The sequence below is a fragment of the Haematobia irritans genome, chromosome 3 (assembly GCF_050003625.1).
Source record: "Haematobia irritans isolate KBUSLIRL chromosome 3, ASM5000362v1, whole genome shotgun sequence".
NCBI classification, from domain to species: Eukaryota; Metazoa; Arthropoda; class Insecta; order Diptera; family Muscidae; genus Haematobia; species Haematobia irritans.
The window spans coordinates 218,417,955-218,431,738 of record NC_134399.1 but is presented as its reverse complement, the minus strand read 5'-3'; the positions used below and the strand labels follow the sequence as shown (position 1 = coordinate 218,431,738).

The 13,784-nt window shown below is 33.4% G+C and overlaps 1 protein-coding gene across 1 annotated transcript in view; it reads left to right on the top strand.

The window, feature by feature from the left end:
* Positions 1-331: 331 nt before the first annotated feature.
* Positions 332-13,784, top strand: part of LOC142232176 (uncharacterized) — a 212,278-nt gene continuing 198,825 nt past the window's right edge. Inside the window, exon 1 of the mRNA XM_075302894.1 lies at positions 332-1,290. Coding sequence (XP_075159009.1) covers positions 672-1,290 — 619 coding nt within the window. The 5' untranslated portion in view covers positions 332-671. The remainder of the gene's footprint in view (positions 1,291-13,784) is intronic.

The following is a 13,784-nucleotide window of genomic DNA, read 5'->3' as shown; positions in this document are numbered from 1 at the left end:
TTAGATATATGTTAGCACCATTAATATAAAATTGTAAATTCATGCATATGGGAACATAATTTTTTTATATAAAACTCAACAAAATTATAAGGATTTGAGATGTTAAGCGGCCCCGTCCGACTTTAAACTTTCCTTACTTGTATTTTTTTATTTTATTTATTCTAATTTTGATTAATATCCCAAGATTGCTTAGAAGGCAAAAAAAGTTGATCCTTGACCAGAGCTGCAAAGCAATTATACTCAATTTATATTCTACATATAAATATTTAATTTAAACTCATAATTTCTTCGAATATATAATTTTATGAATTCTATTTGAATACAGGTATATAATTTAAATGTCAAAACATCCCACGCCGATGAAAGCAATTACGTAATTGTTTTTAATAACAGCCAGACAAAAAAAAAGCACAACGAACAAACAAATCAAAAAAAAAAGGAAACTAAGCCAATATAAACAAATTAAAACAAAACAAATATGAGAAAAGTCATTAAACAATAAAGACACTTTAATAATCTACAAAAAAAAAAAAAAAATATGGACAAATAAAAAAATTAATAATAATAAAATATATGTGAAAAGGCCATCAGAATAAAAAAAATGCATAGTGTTTTTTGAATAAAAAATTAAATAAATAAAATTAAAAAAAAAAAAAAAAACAAATTCAATTATGACCATAACAAATCGTGAATACAGTGACCTTATCAATTATTTCACCATACGAAATGTTACCGATCACATCATCTCATTGGCCCTAACAGTCAATGAGTCGGCCGATATGAATATACCGGCTAGATTCAAACTCCCAGCCACTGGTGATGGTATAGGGGGAAGTGGTATTGATGGCATTGGTATAACAATTACTCCAGATCAATCATGGGATAATTTAGATGTTCTCGCCTCGAATGGTTCATCAACGACAGCTGTATTTCTAAGCTTCAATGCCGATAATTCATCATCATCATTCCAATTTCCGTCAAATGATACAATGACCAATCATAGCAATCTCCTGATACCAAGACGTTCACGTAGCAATACAGAAATCCCCATATGGTTGATACCCTGCTATAGCATCATTCTCTTTTTTGCCATTGTTGGCAATCTCTTGGTGGCCTCGACACTTTTCCGGAATCGTCGTATGCGTACCATTACCAATGTGTTTTTGGCTAACTTGGCCATATCAGATATGCTGCTGGGTGTCTTGTGTATGCCCATCACATTAGTTGGCACCTATTTGCGACACTTCATTTTTGGCGAATTGGTTTGCAAATTTATACAATTTGCCCAGGGTGAGTACAATGGATTTATTTATTGTATTTGTTTATTTTGATAAGGGGGATTTTGTGGGAGGTGGGACGGAGGGGGAATGTACGAATATTGTTTACCATTATAATGATAAAGCAAAGAATTTCGAAAGCCTACAAACTACAATCGTTCCACATTCGTCAGCCTTTATGCAAAGGAATTTTCTTATAAATCATGATAAGCCTAAATGTATGCCATGTTTCGAATACAATCAATTTTTGGAGTATGAGCATACAATGCCCGTGTGTGTGTGTGAGTATGTGTGCATGTGTATGGAAATGTGGTTTTACCAAGTTATGTGTGGAAATATTTACTGTAAATGTTGACTACACCATATCCATTTGCAAGCAGATGGCAAATTTTTAGGATTAATTTTACTTAAGAAAAAGAAAATAATTTATTTTATATAGAAAAGAAATTTTAAATGAAATTAAAATTTTTAAATTAAGCCTATAGAACAAAAAAGGTACAGTTTTCATCATGTTGAGTTTTTTTTCAACTCTGAAGTTGAATCGATTTGCTATAAATTTTCAGGAAAGGTAGAAGATGGTCGCGCTGGGAAAATGTTTTACATAAATTTTTAATATCTGAGTGGTGGCGCTTGCCTTTGGTCTTCCCATATTTTTCGCAAATTTTAATATAGGGTCGAAGAAGGTCCTCCCCCTTGCTCGTATTTTTAAAAATTAGACTAAAGTTCTTCGATTAGCTAGAAATTTTCAGTGATCCTAGAAGGTGGCGTCTAGACAAAGATCCGCTACTTTATTTTGCAATATTTTAACGGGGAGGGGGTCCTACTCTTTGTCATCCATTTTTATACCCACCACCATAGAATGATGACGGGGGTATAATAAGTTTGTCATTCCGTTTGTAACACATCGAAATATCGATTTCCGACTATATAAAGTATATATATTCTTGATCAGGGAGAAATTCTAAGACGATATAACGATGTCCGTCTGTCCGTCTGCCTGTCTGTCTGTCTGTCTGTCTGTTGTAATCACGCTACAGTCTTCAATAATGAAGCAATCGTGCTGAAATTTTGCACAGACTCGTCTTTTGTCTGCAGGCAGGTCAAGTTCGAAGATGGGCTATATCGGTCTTGATATAGTCCCCATATAAACCGACCTCCCGATTTGGGGTCTTGGGCTTAAAGAAATCGTAGTTTTTATCCAATTTGCCTGAAATTTGAAATCTAGAGGTATTTTATGACCATAAAGAGGTGTGCCAAAAATGGCGAGTATCGGTCCATGTTTTGGTATAGCCCCCATATAGACCGATCTCCCGATTTTATTTCTTGGGCTTATAGAAACCGCAGTTTTGATTCAATTTACCTGAAATTGGAAATCTAGAGGTATTGTAGGACCACAAATACGTGTGCTAAAAATTCTGAGTGTCGGTCCATATTTTGGTATAGCCCCCATATAGACCGATCTCCCGATTTTACTTCTTAGGCTTATAGAAACCGCAGTTTTTATTCAATTTACCTGAAATTGGAAATCTAGAGGTACTGTAGGACCACAAATACGTGTGCCAAAAATTGTGAGTATCGGTCCATGTTTTGGTATGGTCCCCATATAAAACGACCTCCCGATTTGGGGTCTTGGGCTTATAGAAACCGTTGTTTTTATCCTATTTGCCTGAAATTGGAAATCTAGAGGTATTTTCGGTCATAAAGAGGTGTGCCGAAAACGGTGAGTATCGATCCATATTTTATTATAGCCTCCATAAGAACAATCTCCCGATTTAACTCCTTGGGTTTCTAGAAGCCGTAGTTTTTATCTGATTTGCCTGAAATTGTAAATATTCTGGTATTTTAGGCTCACAAAAACGTGTATCGGATTAAGTTTTTATCAGTCCATTTGGTAATGCCTCCATATAGACCGACTTCACTTCTTCAGGGTGTAGAAGGCGCACTGATCATGAAAATTGCTTGAAACTCAATGTAAAATTTCCAGGTTTTACTTCTACAGATTTAAGATTTCAAATCAATACATTATTTTAAAATTTTCTTGCACACTTACAAAGATATGTTAATGATTCCTCTAAAACTCAAACAAAAATGCTTCTTATATATCCAGAATCTGATATAGTCCTCATAGGTGAAATCTTTAAATTTATCTTCGGGATGTGTCCTCAAGTCCTCAAGCCCTCCTGAAATTTCAAAGGAAACCCTAATATTTGGTTCAAGGTGATGGGTATGTAAGATTCGGCCCGGCCGAACTTAGTGCTGTATATACTTGTTTATTATACCTTCCACCATAGCATGGGGGTATATTAACTTTGTCATTTCGTTTGTAAAATATCGAAATATTCAAATAGTCCAAGTGAGCCTGATACATCGGGATGCCACTATACCTAACTTAACCTAACATGGCACAAGTAGTTGTTATTGATGTAGGTCGGGTGGTATTGCAAATGGGCCATGTTGGACCTCTTTTACGTATAACCCCCATATAAACCGATCTCCAGATTTGAACTTCGGAGCCTCTTGGAGGTGTTAGTATATAGTCTCTAACAACCATACAAAAATTGGTCCATATCGGTCGATAATTATATATAGCCCCCATATAAACCGATGTCTAGATTTGAACTCCTGAGCCTCTTGGAGGAGTTAAATTCATCCGATTCGGTTGAAATGTGGTACGTCGTGTTAGTTTATGGTGTTTTTACAACCATGCAAAAATTTGTCTATCGGTCTATAACTATATATAGCCCTTATATAAATCGATCCCTAGGTTTGACCTCCGGAACCTCTTGGAGGAGCAAAATTCATCCGATTGAAATTTGGTACATTGTGCTAGTATATGACCGCTAACAACCATGCCAAAATTGGTCCATATCGGTCTATAGTTTGTGTCAAATTTTTATTTCTATAGAAAATTTTGTCAAATTTTATTTCTATAGAATTTTTTTTTTTTAAATTTTATTTCTATAGAAGATTTTATAGAAATTTTATTACTATACAAAATTTTGTCAAGATTTTATTTCTATAGAAAATTGTGTCAAAATTTTATTTCTATCGAAAATTTTGTCAAAATTTTATTTATATAGAAAATTTTGTAAAAATTTTATTTCTATAAAAAATTTTGTCAAAATTTTATTTCTTTAGAGAATTTTGTCAAAATTGTATTTCTATAGAAAGTTATATCTGTAAAAATTTTTGTCAAAATTTTAATTCTATAGAAAACTTTTTTAAAACTTTATTTCTATAAAAAATTTTGTAAAAATTTCATTTCTATAAAAAATTTTGTCAAAATTTTATTTCTATACAAAATTTTGTCAAAATTTTATTTCTATAGAAAATTTTGTCAATATTTTATTACTATAGAAAATTCTGTCAATATTTTATTTCTATAGAAAATTTTGTCAAAATTTTATTTCTATAGAAAATTTTATCAAAATTTTATTTTTATAGAAAATTTGGTCAAAATTTTATTTCTATAGAAAATGTCAAAATGTTATTTCTATAGAAAATTGTGTCAAAATTTTATTTCTATAGAAAATTTTGCCAAACTGAATTATACGTATTTAATTGGCCTTTTTATACCCTGCGCCACACTGTAGAACAGGGTATTATAAGTTAGTGCATATGTTTGCACCCAGAAGGAGACGAGATAGATACATGGTGTCTATGGCAATAATGCTCAGGGTGGGTCACTGAGTCGATCTAGCCATGTCCGTCTGTCCGTCCGTCTGTCCGTCCGTCTGTCTGTGAACACATTTTTGTGATCAAAGTCTAGGTCGTAGTTTAAGTCCAATTGCCTTCAAATTTGGCACAAGTTCCTGTTTTTGGGTCAGAATAGAAACCTATTGATTTTGGAAGAAATCGGTTCAGATTTAGATATAGCTCCCATATATATCTTTCGTCCGATATGCACTTAAATGGACCCAGAAGCCAGAGTTTTACCCTGATTTGCTTGAAATTTTCACAAGCATAACACTTGGTCGTATAGTCAAGTGTGCAAAATTTGATTGAAATCGGTTCAGAATTAGATATAGCTCCCATATATATCTTTCGCCCGATATGCACTTATAGGGACCCAGAAGCCAGAGTTTTACCTTGATGTGCTTGAAATTTTGCACCAGGAGAACAATAAGTACTATGGTCAGGTGTGCCAAATTTGAGTGAAATCGGTGCAGATTGAGGTATAGTTCTCACATACATCTTTCGCCCGATATAGACTTATATGGCCCAGAATCCAGAGTTTTAGTCCAATTTGCTGGAAAGGTTGGTCTATGATTACTCCTTCTTGGCGTTACATACAAATGCACAAACTTATTATACCCTGTACCACAGTAGTGGTGAAGGGTATAAAACACAACTCGTAATTTGTTTTCCTCTATTTGATCGGGGAAGGGGTGCAAAATCTAAACTTCTCCGATTTACTTGAAATTTACAGGGAACGTGGGAGAAGGTGAGCAAATGAATATAAGGAATGCAATTTATCGATATCTAGTCGAAGATTTGTGAAGATTTAAAGTTTTCAGATTTTCTTTCTCAGATTTACTTGTAATTGGCTAGAACGATATAGAGGAGTATCTCCTTCTTTTCAATTTCTCTGTCAAAATTTAAGTTTTCGGAAATGTATGGTGAAGGCGCTCCCTGTATGGGAACTAATTACATAGGCTTCCAATTTTAGACAAACTGGATAAAACTCATTTTATTGGACCCAGATACCTCTTGATTTGTCATTTTACATAAAAAACAAAATTTTTTTGATTCAATCACGAAATCAATTATCCAATTAATTTTTTAATTGAAATGTCTTCAATCACAGAAATGATAGTATCAATTAAAAAAATAATTGATACTATTAATTTGTGTGATTGATTTTTGTTTCAATAAAAAATTTTGCTCAATCAATTAAATTTTTAATTGAATATTTTTTAAAACTCAACTAAGACTTTAGTTGGAAAAATTTTCGTAAAAAAAAGCCAAATTGTGTCTAAAAGACCAATCGGGAGATCGATCTCTATGAGGTCTATACCAAAACCCTCAAAATCCTATAGATTTCGAATTTCAGAGAAAAATGGATAAATTTATGATGTTTAAACACCCAAAAAATTAAATCGGGAGATCGGTCTATATAAGAGGAATACCAAAACATCGACCGATACCCACCAGATAATACAAACCGGTATGGATTTATATCTACCCAAAATGCCTATATCGAAGGGAGTATGATAACAATGCATACTGATACTCATCGTACTCATATAAAGCTATACTCAACTCTTCTCAAAATATATAACACACACACTCAACGCATTAAATATCTCGTATGATGGGCAATATTTAAGCTGACACTTGTTCTCACTGTTAATATCTACCAATTGAGAGAGTGAAGATAATGCTCAGATATGAGAACACATATGCATACAATATAAGAACAGCTACGTGAGTAAAGCAATGAGGGTTGCTTTTTTTTCGGTCTGCCAATACAATTTCAAGAAAAATCGTGACTTTTTTCTGAAAAAATCGTCATATTGGCACTTGTATTTTAAAAATCGGAAAATCATCGGCATTTTAAATAATATCAAAATAAAACATATGTTTTGATTTGAAACGTAAAGCGATTTTTTTTAATTTGCATGATTGTACAAAAATGTCCTATCTTTTTGGCTGCATATTTGCTCGGAGTAGTGATTTTTGTTTGAGGGAAATCGGTCTATGTGAGGGCTACAGCAAAACTTGGGCATACTATATATAGACTCGTTGATAACAACTGAAACTCTATGGTAATGGAGTGGGCCGTTGGTCGCTCCCCACGAGAGTAACCCATTTATATTGGCCCATGGGGTTAAAATAAATGCCCTGGAGATAGTATTGAAACCATGTTAAGGCAAACATTTCGGTCACAGACCTCCATTAAAATAGAGGTTCTTTGCTTCATTTCCATTGCACAGTGACCTCCAAAATTTTCGGATCACAATTCATTGGACTTTTAAGCCTGGTTTGGCACTACAAATATACCAAAATGACTATCAGCTTAAGACGACGCTTCCCTGGGAATAACCTGGGAAGTATCGAGAGCAATTTTCGTGCAGCATGCGATGATTTTGTCGGTCATTTGAAGTCCATAATTCGTATCAAAGATAGTCAATGTGAGTAAATAAGATTGAGTGATTGTAGCTTTATGAGAAGAATATGCACAGTGGTGGTGGTAAAAATATGCTTGAATTTGGGATAAATAATTCTCGTATGTAATTTTAATAGGAAATTAAGACCAAAATTTAATAATACCATCCGCTCAGATCTTACACTGAAAAAAAATATTGTCGTGAGGTCAAGGTTAGGTTAGGTTAGGTTATGTGGCAGCCCGATTTATCAAGCTCACTTAGACTATTCAGTCCATTGTGATACCACAGTGGTGAACTTCTCTCTTATCACTGAGTGCTGCCCGATTCCATGTTAAGCTCAATGACAAGGGACCTCCTTTTTATAGCCGAGTCCGAACGGCGTTCCACATTTCAGTGAAACCACTTAGAGAAGCTTTGAAACCCTCAGAAATGTCACCAGCATTACTGAGGTGGGATAATCCACCGCTGAAAAACTTGTTGGTGTTCGGTCGTAGCAGGAATCGAACCCACGACCTTGTGTATGCAAGGCGGGCATGCTAACCATTGCACCACGGTGGCTCCCAACAGAAAAAGGTCGTGAGGTCAAAGATTTCATGTCTTTGAAATACGAATACAAATTTTGCTTAGCATAGAAGACGCATTTCTCTAAAATAAAGTTATTTTCCTTGTCCAAAAGTCGATAAACTTTTCAATGAAGTAGTATTGTCCTTATTATTAAGTGATTTGACTTTGTCTTAACATGAAAGAAAAAAATTATAGGCTAATGTCAACTTGACTTTAATAATTCAGAAAAATTCTTTAAATTTAATGAAATTGTGTTTAAATTTGTTGTCTTTTTGCATCTTGACTACAAAGCAAAAAATCGTTCAAATATAGGACATGTTTTTCAAAACTTTATTTTAAAGAAGTTTTTTACTTCAAACATAGCATAATTTCTACTGGAAGTCGAGTCCTAATTTGGAAAATAAAGTTGCCGTTAACTCGTTTTTAAAGGTCTTTGATAGCATATGAAGAAAAAAGCTGAGAAAGCGAAAAATTAAAATTTGCTTCCTATAAGCAAGTACACAAAACCTAAATTTGAAAGAGAATTGTGTCTTAAAAGTATCCTTACTTGTATTCTCCGCTTCTTTGGCTCGGAATCAATACCAAATTTTTTAAAGTAAAGACAAAATCTTTGGAACCGAGTATGCTTTTTTTTCAGTGTACTAGAGACTATTTAAACTTGTATTAGCCAACACTGAAGCACACTGATAAAAATGCATGCCCGGTTCCAAAGATTTTGTCTTCACTTTAAAAATTTTGGTATTGATTCCGAGCCAAAGAAGCGGAGAATACAAATAAGGATACTTTTAAGACACAATTCTCTTTTAAATTTGGGTTTTATGTACTTGCTTCTAGGAAGCAAATTTTAATTTTTCGCTTTTTCAGCTTTTTTTCTTCACATGCTATCAAAGTCCTTTAAAAACGAGTTAACGACAACTTTATTTTCCAAATTAAGACACGACTTCCATTAGAAATTATGCTATGTTTCAAGTAAAAAACGTCTTTAAAATAAAGTGTTGAAAAACATGTCCTATATTTGAATGATTTTTTGCTTTGTAGTCAAGATGCAAATTTAAAGACAATTTCATTAAATTTAAAGAATTTTTCTGAATTATTAAAGTCAAGTTGACCTTAGCCCAAACATTTTCTCTTTCATGTTACGATACCCATTTTTAAGTGAAATCACCTAATTATAAGGACAATACGACTTCATTGAAAAGTTTATCGACTTTTGGACAAGGAAAAAACTTTATATTAGAAAAATGCGTCTTCTATGCTAAGCAAAATTTGCATTTGTATTTTAAAGACATGAAATCTTTGACCTCACGACAATATTTTTTTCAGTGCATACACAGAAAAAAGTAAACTAAATTATGGGGAAAAATGACCTATCTCGTGCGAAAATTGAACTAAATTGTATTTCAAATTTTGAGATTCATTAAATTAAACAAACATTTTCGACAGTTTTGGTCTTTTAATTACCATTTACGAAATGCATCTTTTTCGAAAAATAAATATGAACTAAAAATAAAGAAAAAAATCTTAGGCGCCAGATCATTCCCATTTTAACCACGCTGTAGTTCATTCTTACTATTTGTGAGAAGTGTCCGAAATACTTTTTCTGTTTTAGTTAGAATTGAACTAATTTGTATGTCATTGAAATTTTACTGCCATTTAGTTCATACAATTTTTGAGACATACTAGGAATAAAGAAAAAATCTTTGGGCTGGGGAAAATTTCTTGCAAAATTTTAAAAATAAACAAATTTTTTGCAATAAATATTAGTTCATTTCAGTAACAGTTTTACAACAGACTTTTTTTCCTGTGTATGTATAGTCAGGCTTGTGAGGTTGGTGTTTGGTATTTTCTTTTCAATTATTCTTGAACCTGTGCCATTTGAGTTTTTCACTTCCATGGAAGCTCTTTTGAGAAGGTTTTGCCAGTTACGATATATTTTAAATTTTTGCTGATTTTTAATGGAAAAAAATATTTATAATATAATATATGTCGATAAACACAAAAAAAACGAAGTATAACATAAAAAATATTTTTTTAGAAAAATATGTAATAACAAGTATATACGGCCGTAAGTTCGGCCAGACCGAATCTTATGTACCCTCCATGGATTGCGTAGAAACTTCTACGAAAGACTGTCATCCACAAATTTCAACTCACATGATTGTTAAATATCATATGCTACCACCACGTACCAAATTTCAACCAGATCGGATGAATTTTGCTTCTCCAAAAGCCACCGGAGGTCAAATCTGGGGATCGGTTTATATGGGAGCTATATATTATTATGGACTGATAGGAACCAATTCCTGCATGGTTGTTGGATACCCTATACTAACATCACGTACCAAATTTCAACCGAATGGGAAGAATTTTGCTCTTCCAAGGTGCTCCGGAGGTCAAATCTGGGGATCGGTTTATATGGGGCCTATATATAATTATGTACCGATACCGGCCAATTTTTGCATGGGAGTTTGAGGCCATATACTAACATCACGTACCAAATTTCAACTGAATCAGATGAATTTTGGTCTTCTAAGAGGCTCCGGAGGTCAAATCTGGTGATCGGTTTATATGCGGGCTATATATAATTATGGACCGATATGGACCAATTTTTGCATGGTTGTTAGAGACCATATACTAACACCATGTACCAAATTTCAGCCGGATCGGATGAAATTTGCTTCTCTTAGAGGCTCCGCAAGCCAAATCGGGGGATCGGTTTATATGGGGCTATATACAATTATGGACCGATATGGACCAATTTTTGCATGGTTGTTAGAGACCATATACTAACACCATGTACCAAATTTCAGCCGGATCGGATGAAAATTGTTTCTCTTAGAGGCTCCGCAGCCAAATCTGGGAATCGGTTTATATGGGGGCTATATATAATTATTGACCGATGTGGACCAATTTTTGCATGGTTGTTAGAGAACATATACTAACACCATGTACCAAATTTCAGCCGGATCGGATGAAATTTGCTTCTCTTAGAGGCTCCGCAAGCCAAATCTGGGGATCGTTTTATATGGGGGCTATATATAATTATGGACCGATGTGAACCAATTTGTGCATGGTTGTTAGATACCATATACTAACACCATGTACCAAATTTCAGCCGGATCGGATGAAATTTGCTTCTCTTAGAGGCCTCGCAAGCCAAATTTGGGGGTCCGTTTATATGGGGGCTATACGTAAAAGTGGACCGATATGGCCCATTTGCAATACCATCCGACCTATATCAATAGCAACTACTTGTGCCAAGTCTCAAGTTGATAGCTTGTTTCGTTCGGAAGTTAGCGTGATTTCAACAGACGGACGGACGGACGGACATGATCAGATCGACTCAGAATTTCACCACGACCCAGAATATATATACTGTATGGGGTCTTAGAGCAATATTTCGATGTGTTACAAACGGAATGACAAAGTTAATATACACCCATCCTATGGTGGAGGATATTGCCGCTGGTGAGATTTGAACCAGCGTTCTTTATTTTTTTTTTCATTCATAATATAGAAGAACATCTCAGGAAGTAGTTAGAATTTCATGCCGTGGTGTCATGTTAGTTTCATATCACAAACATTTGAATAGATAGACGTTTTTATGTATGCTAAGGCGTGCTATGGCGTACTGCAATGGTGCCAACATACCCACGTTCAACCCCAGTGGAGTCGAAGAAGATTTTCAATTTGTAAAAATTAGATACTCGTAATAAGAAAATAAAAGTGTAACAAAAAATACTGATAAAAACAAAACTTGAAATTGGAAAGAAAGTTTTTTGTTTTCTAGTTTTTAAAATTTCTTTATCCCAAAATGAAGAACATCGGTCCTATGACAAGCCCAAGTAAAATTCATTGGAGATGATCCAAGTTTGGACTACTTCCGGGGATCCAAACATCTTTTATGAAGCTCTTTTTTTTGATGGGATTTAATGTTATTTCGAAATTTTGCCTTTGAAAAATAAATTTAAAAAAATATATATTGCATGTCACACTTTCACATTAGATGTCAGCCACCCACGGATTACCTTGTAGCTCACGCACAAAATTACTTCTTTAAAATACATCTATTAATAAGCAGCGAATTTCCGCTTAAAATCTTAAAGCGCAACATTTGCCCCAAATAAAACGTAAATTTTTATCGCTAATAAAATATGAATGGTCTAAAAATAAAAAAAAGACAAATTAAAAAAAAATTTTGATAATGTCTTGGCATATTAAAAGTGAAAGTGAACACATGACCTTTTTAAAAAATTTCCATTTTTTTATTACCACATTAAGCTTATTATGCTAATTTAGCTATCATTTGAAAATTCGTGAACGAGATATAGTTAAGTATCCTTGAAAGTGATGTCCTCCTCCTCCCCCCCCCCCCTGATGAATAAATCATTTTCCATCTACAGGAAATGGTGTTGCTTATTTTTTATGCCATTCTGGATTTTTGGTTTTGTGGTTCTCACACTTTCTTCCCATAAAAAAAATGAGAAATTGGCAAGCTAGCATTTCTTGTGATCTAAGAATTTAACAAAACAGAAATTATTGCATAAATTATGGGATTTATGACGAACATAAAATGTGGCAGCATATTTTTTGGCATGCTCTTCGCCAACAGAAAAAAAAACAAACAAAAAGCCCACAGAAATAAAGTCATAACACAAGAAATATCGAGAAACTCCCCAGCAATACAATCGTAATGGTTGGTGGGTTAACTTGGGCCCCCCTCCCTCAAAGGAAACAAAACAATTGCTTGACAGATAGTCAATTTTATGGGATTAGCTTAGAAAATATTAGGCGCGCGCGCCCACAAATATCCTTCATTCCTTACAAACAAAACAAAAAAAGACTATAAGCAAATATTTAGCCAATGTGGCAAGTTTGATTGTAATCCGATTTGGGATTTATTCTGTTTATGCTGTTCATTTGATACGGATCACTTATGGTTTGGCCATAGCCACAACAAGAACAAAACAGACAACTTTGAAAGTTCTTAGAAAAAGTTACATCGCCATAGAAGTTGTTGGACAATGTGTGTGTATTATACTTGTATCCAGTGTAGAGATAATATAATCCAAAAAATCAACAAAAAATAAGAAATATATATTTTTCTTTTATTAGGGGTCAACGTTTTTTCGCACTGGTAGTAAATATGTTAGAATTAATTGAATTAATTATGATTTTGGCCAGCATTTCTTCAGCATATTGAAGGGATATTTTTAAAACCAGAGCTGTGGAGACGAGCCATAATCGACTGTGACTCCATTTCCAGCATTTCTCATTACCCTTTACTTCGGAGCATCGTTGACACTCTTGCCAAAGATTTTATCAAAAATCTACGTAATTTAGAAAAAAAAATATTTTGAAAAATTTTATAAAATTTTTGTGGTTAGTATGATAACGATGTTTTTTTTTCTTCGAAAGAAATGTTTTATTTTTTTATATTTGCACTTTGTTTCAATATGTATATAATGATCCTATTAGCGACAAGTTTTTGGGTGTAAAATATCCCTTGAATTGTAACTGTGTCGAGTTTTTTAGATTTGCACCAAAAAGGGAAACATACTACTTGTACAATAGTATGGCCAAATTATACAAGTGGTGTATAGTAGTGTGGTCCAAAATTTAAAAAAATCAAAAAAAAAAAAAACAATATTGAATTTATAAAAAAAAAAAATTAATTCTTTAGAAAATTTTGTCAAAAATTGTATTTAAAGAAAATTTTGCCAAAATTTTAATTCTATAGAAAATTTTGCATTATTTTAATTCTATAAAAAATAAAAAATATGGAAAAATTTTCTTTAGATATAATTTTTGACAAAATTTTCAATATAATTAA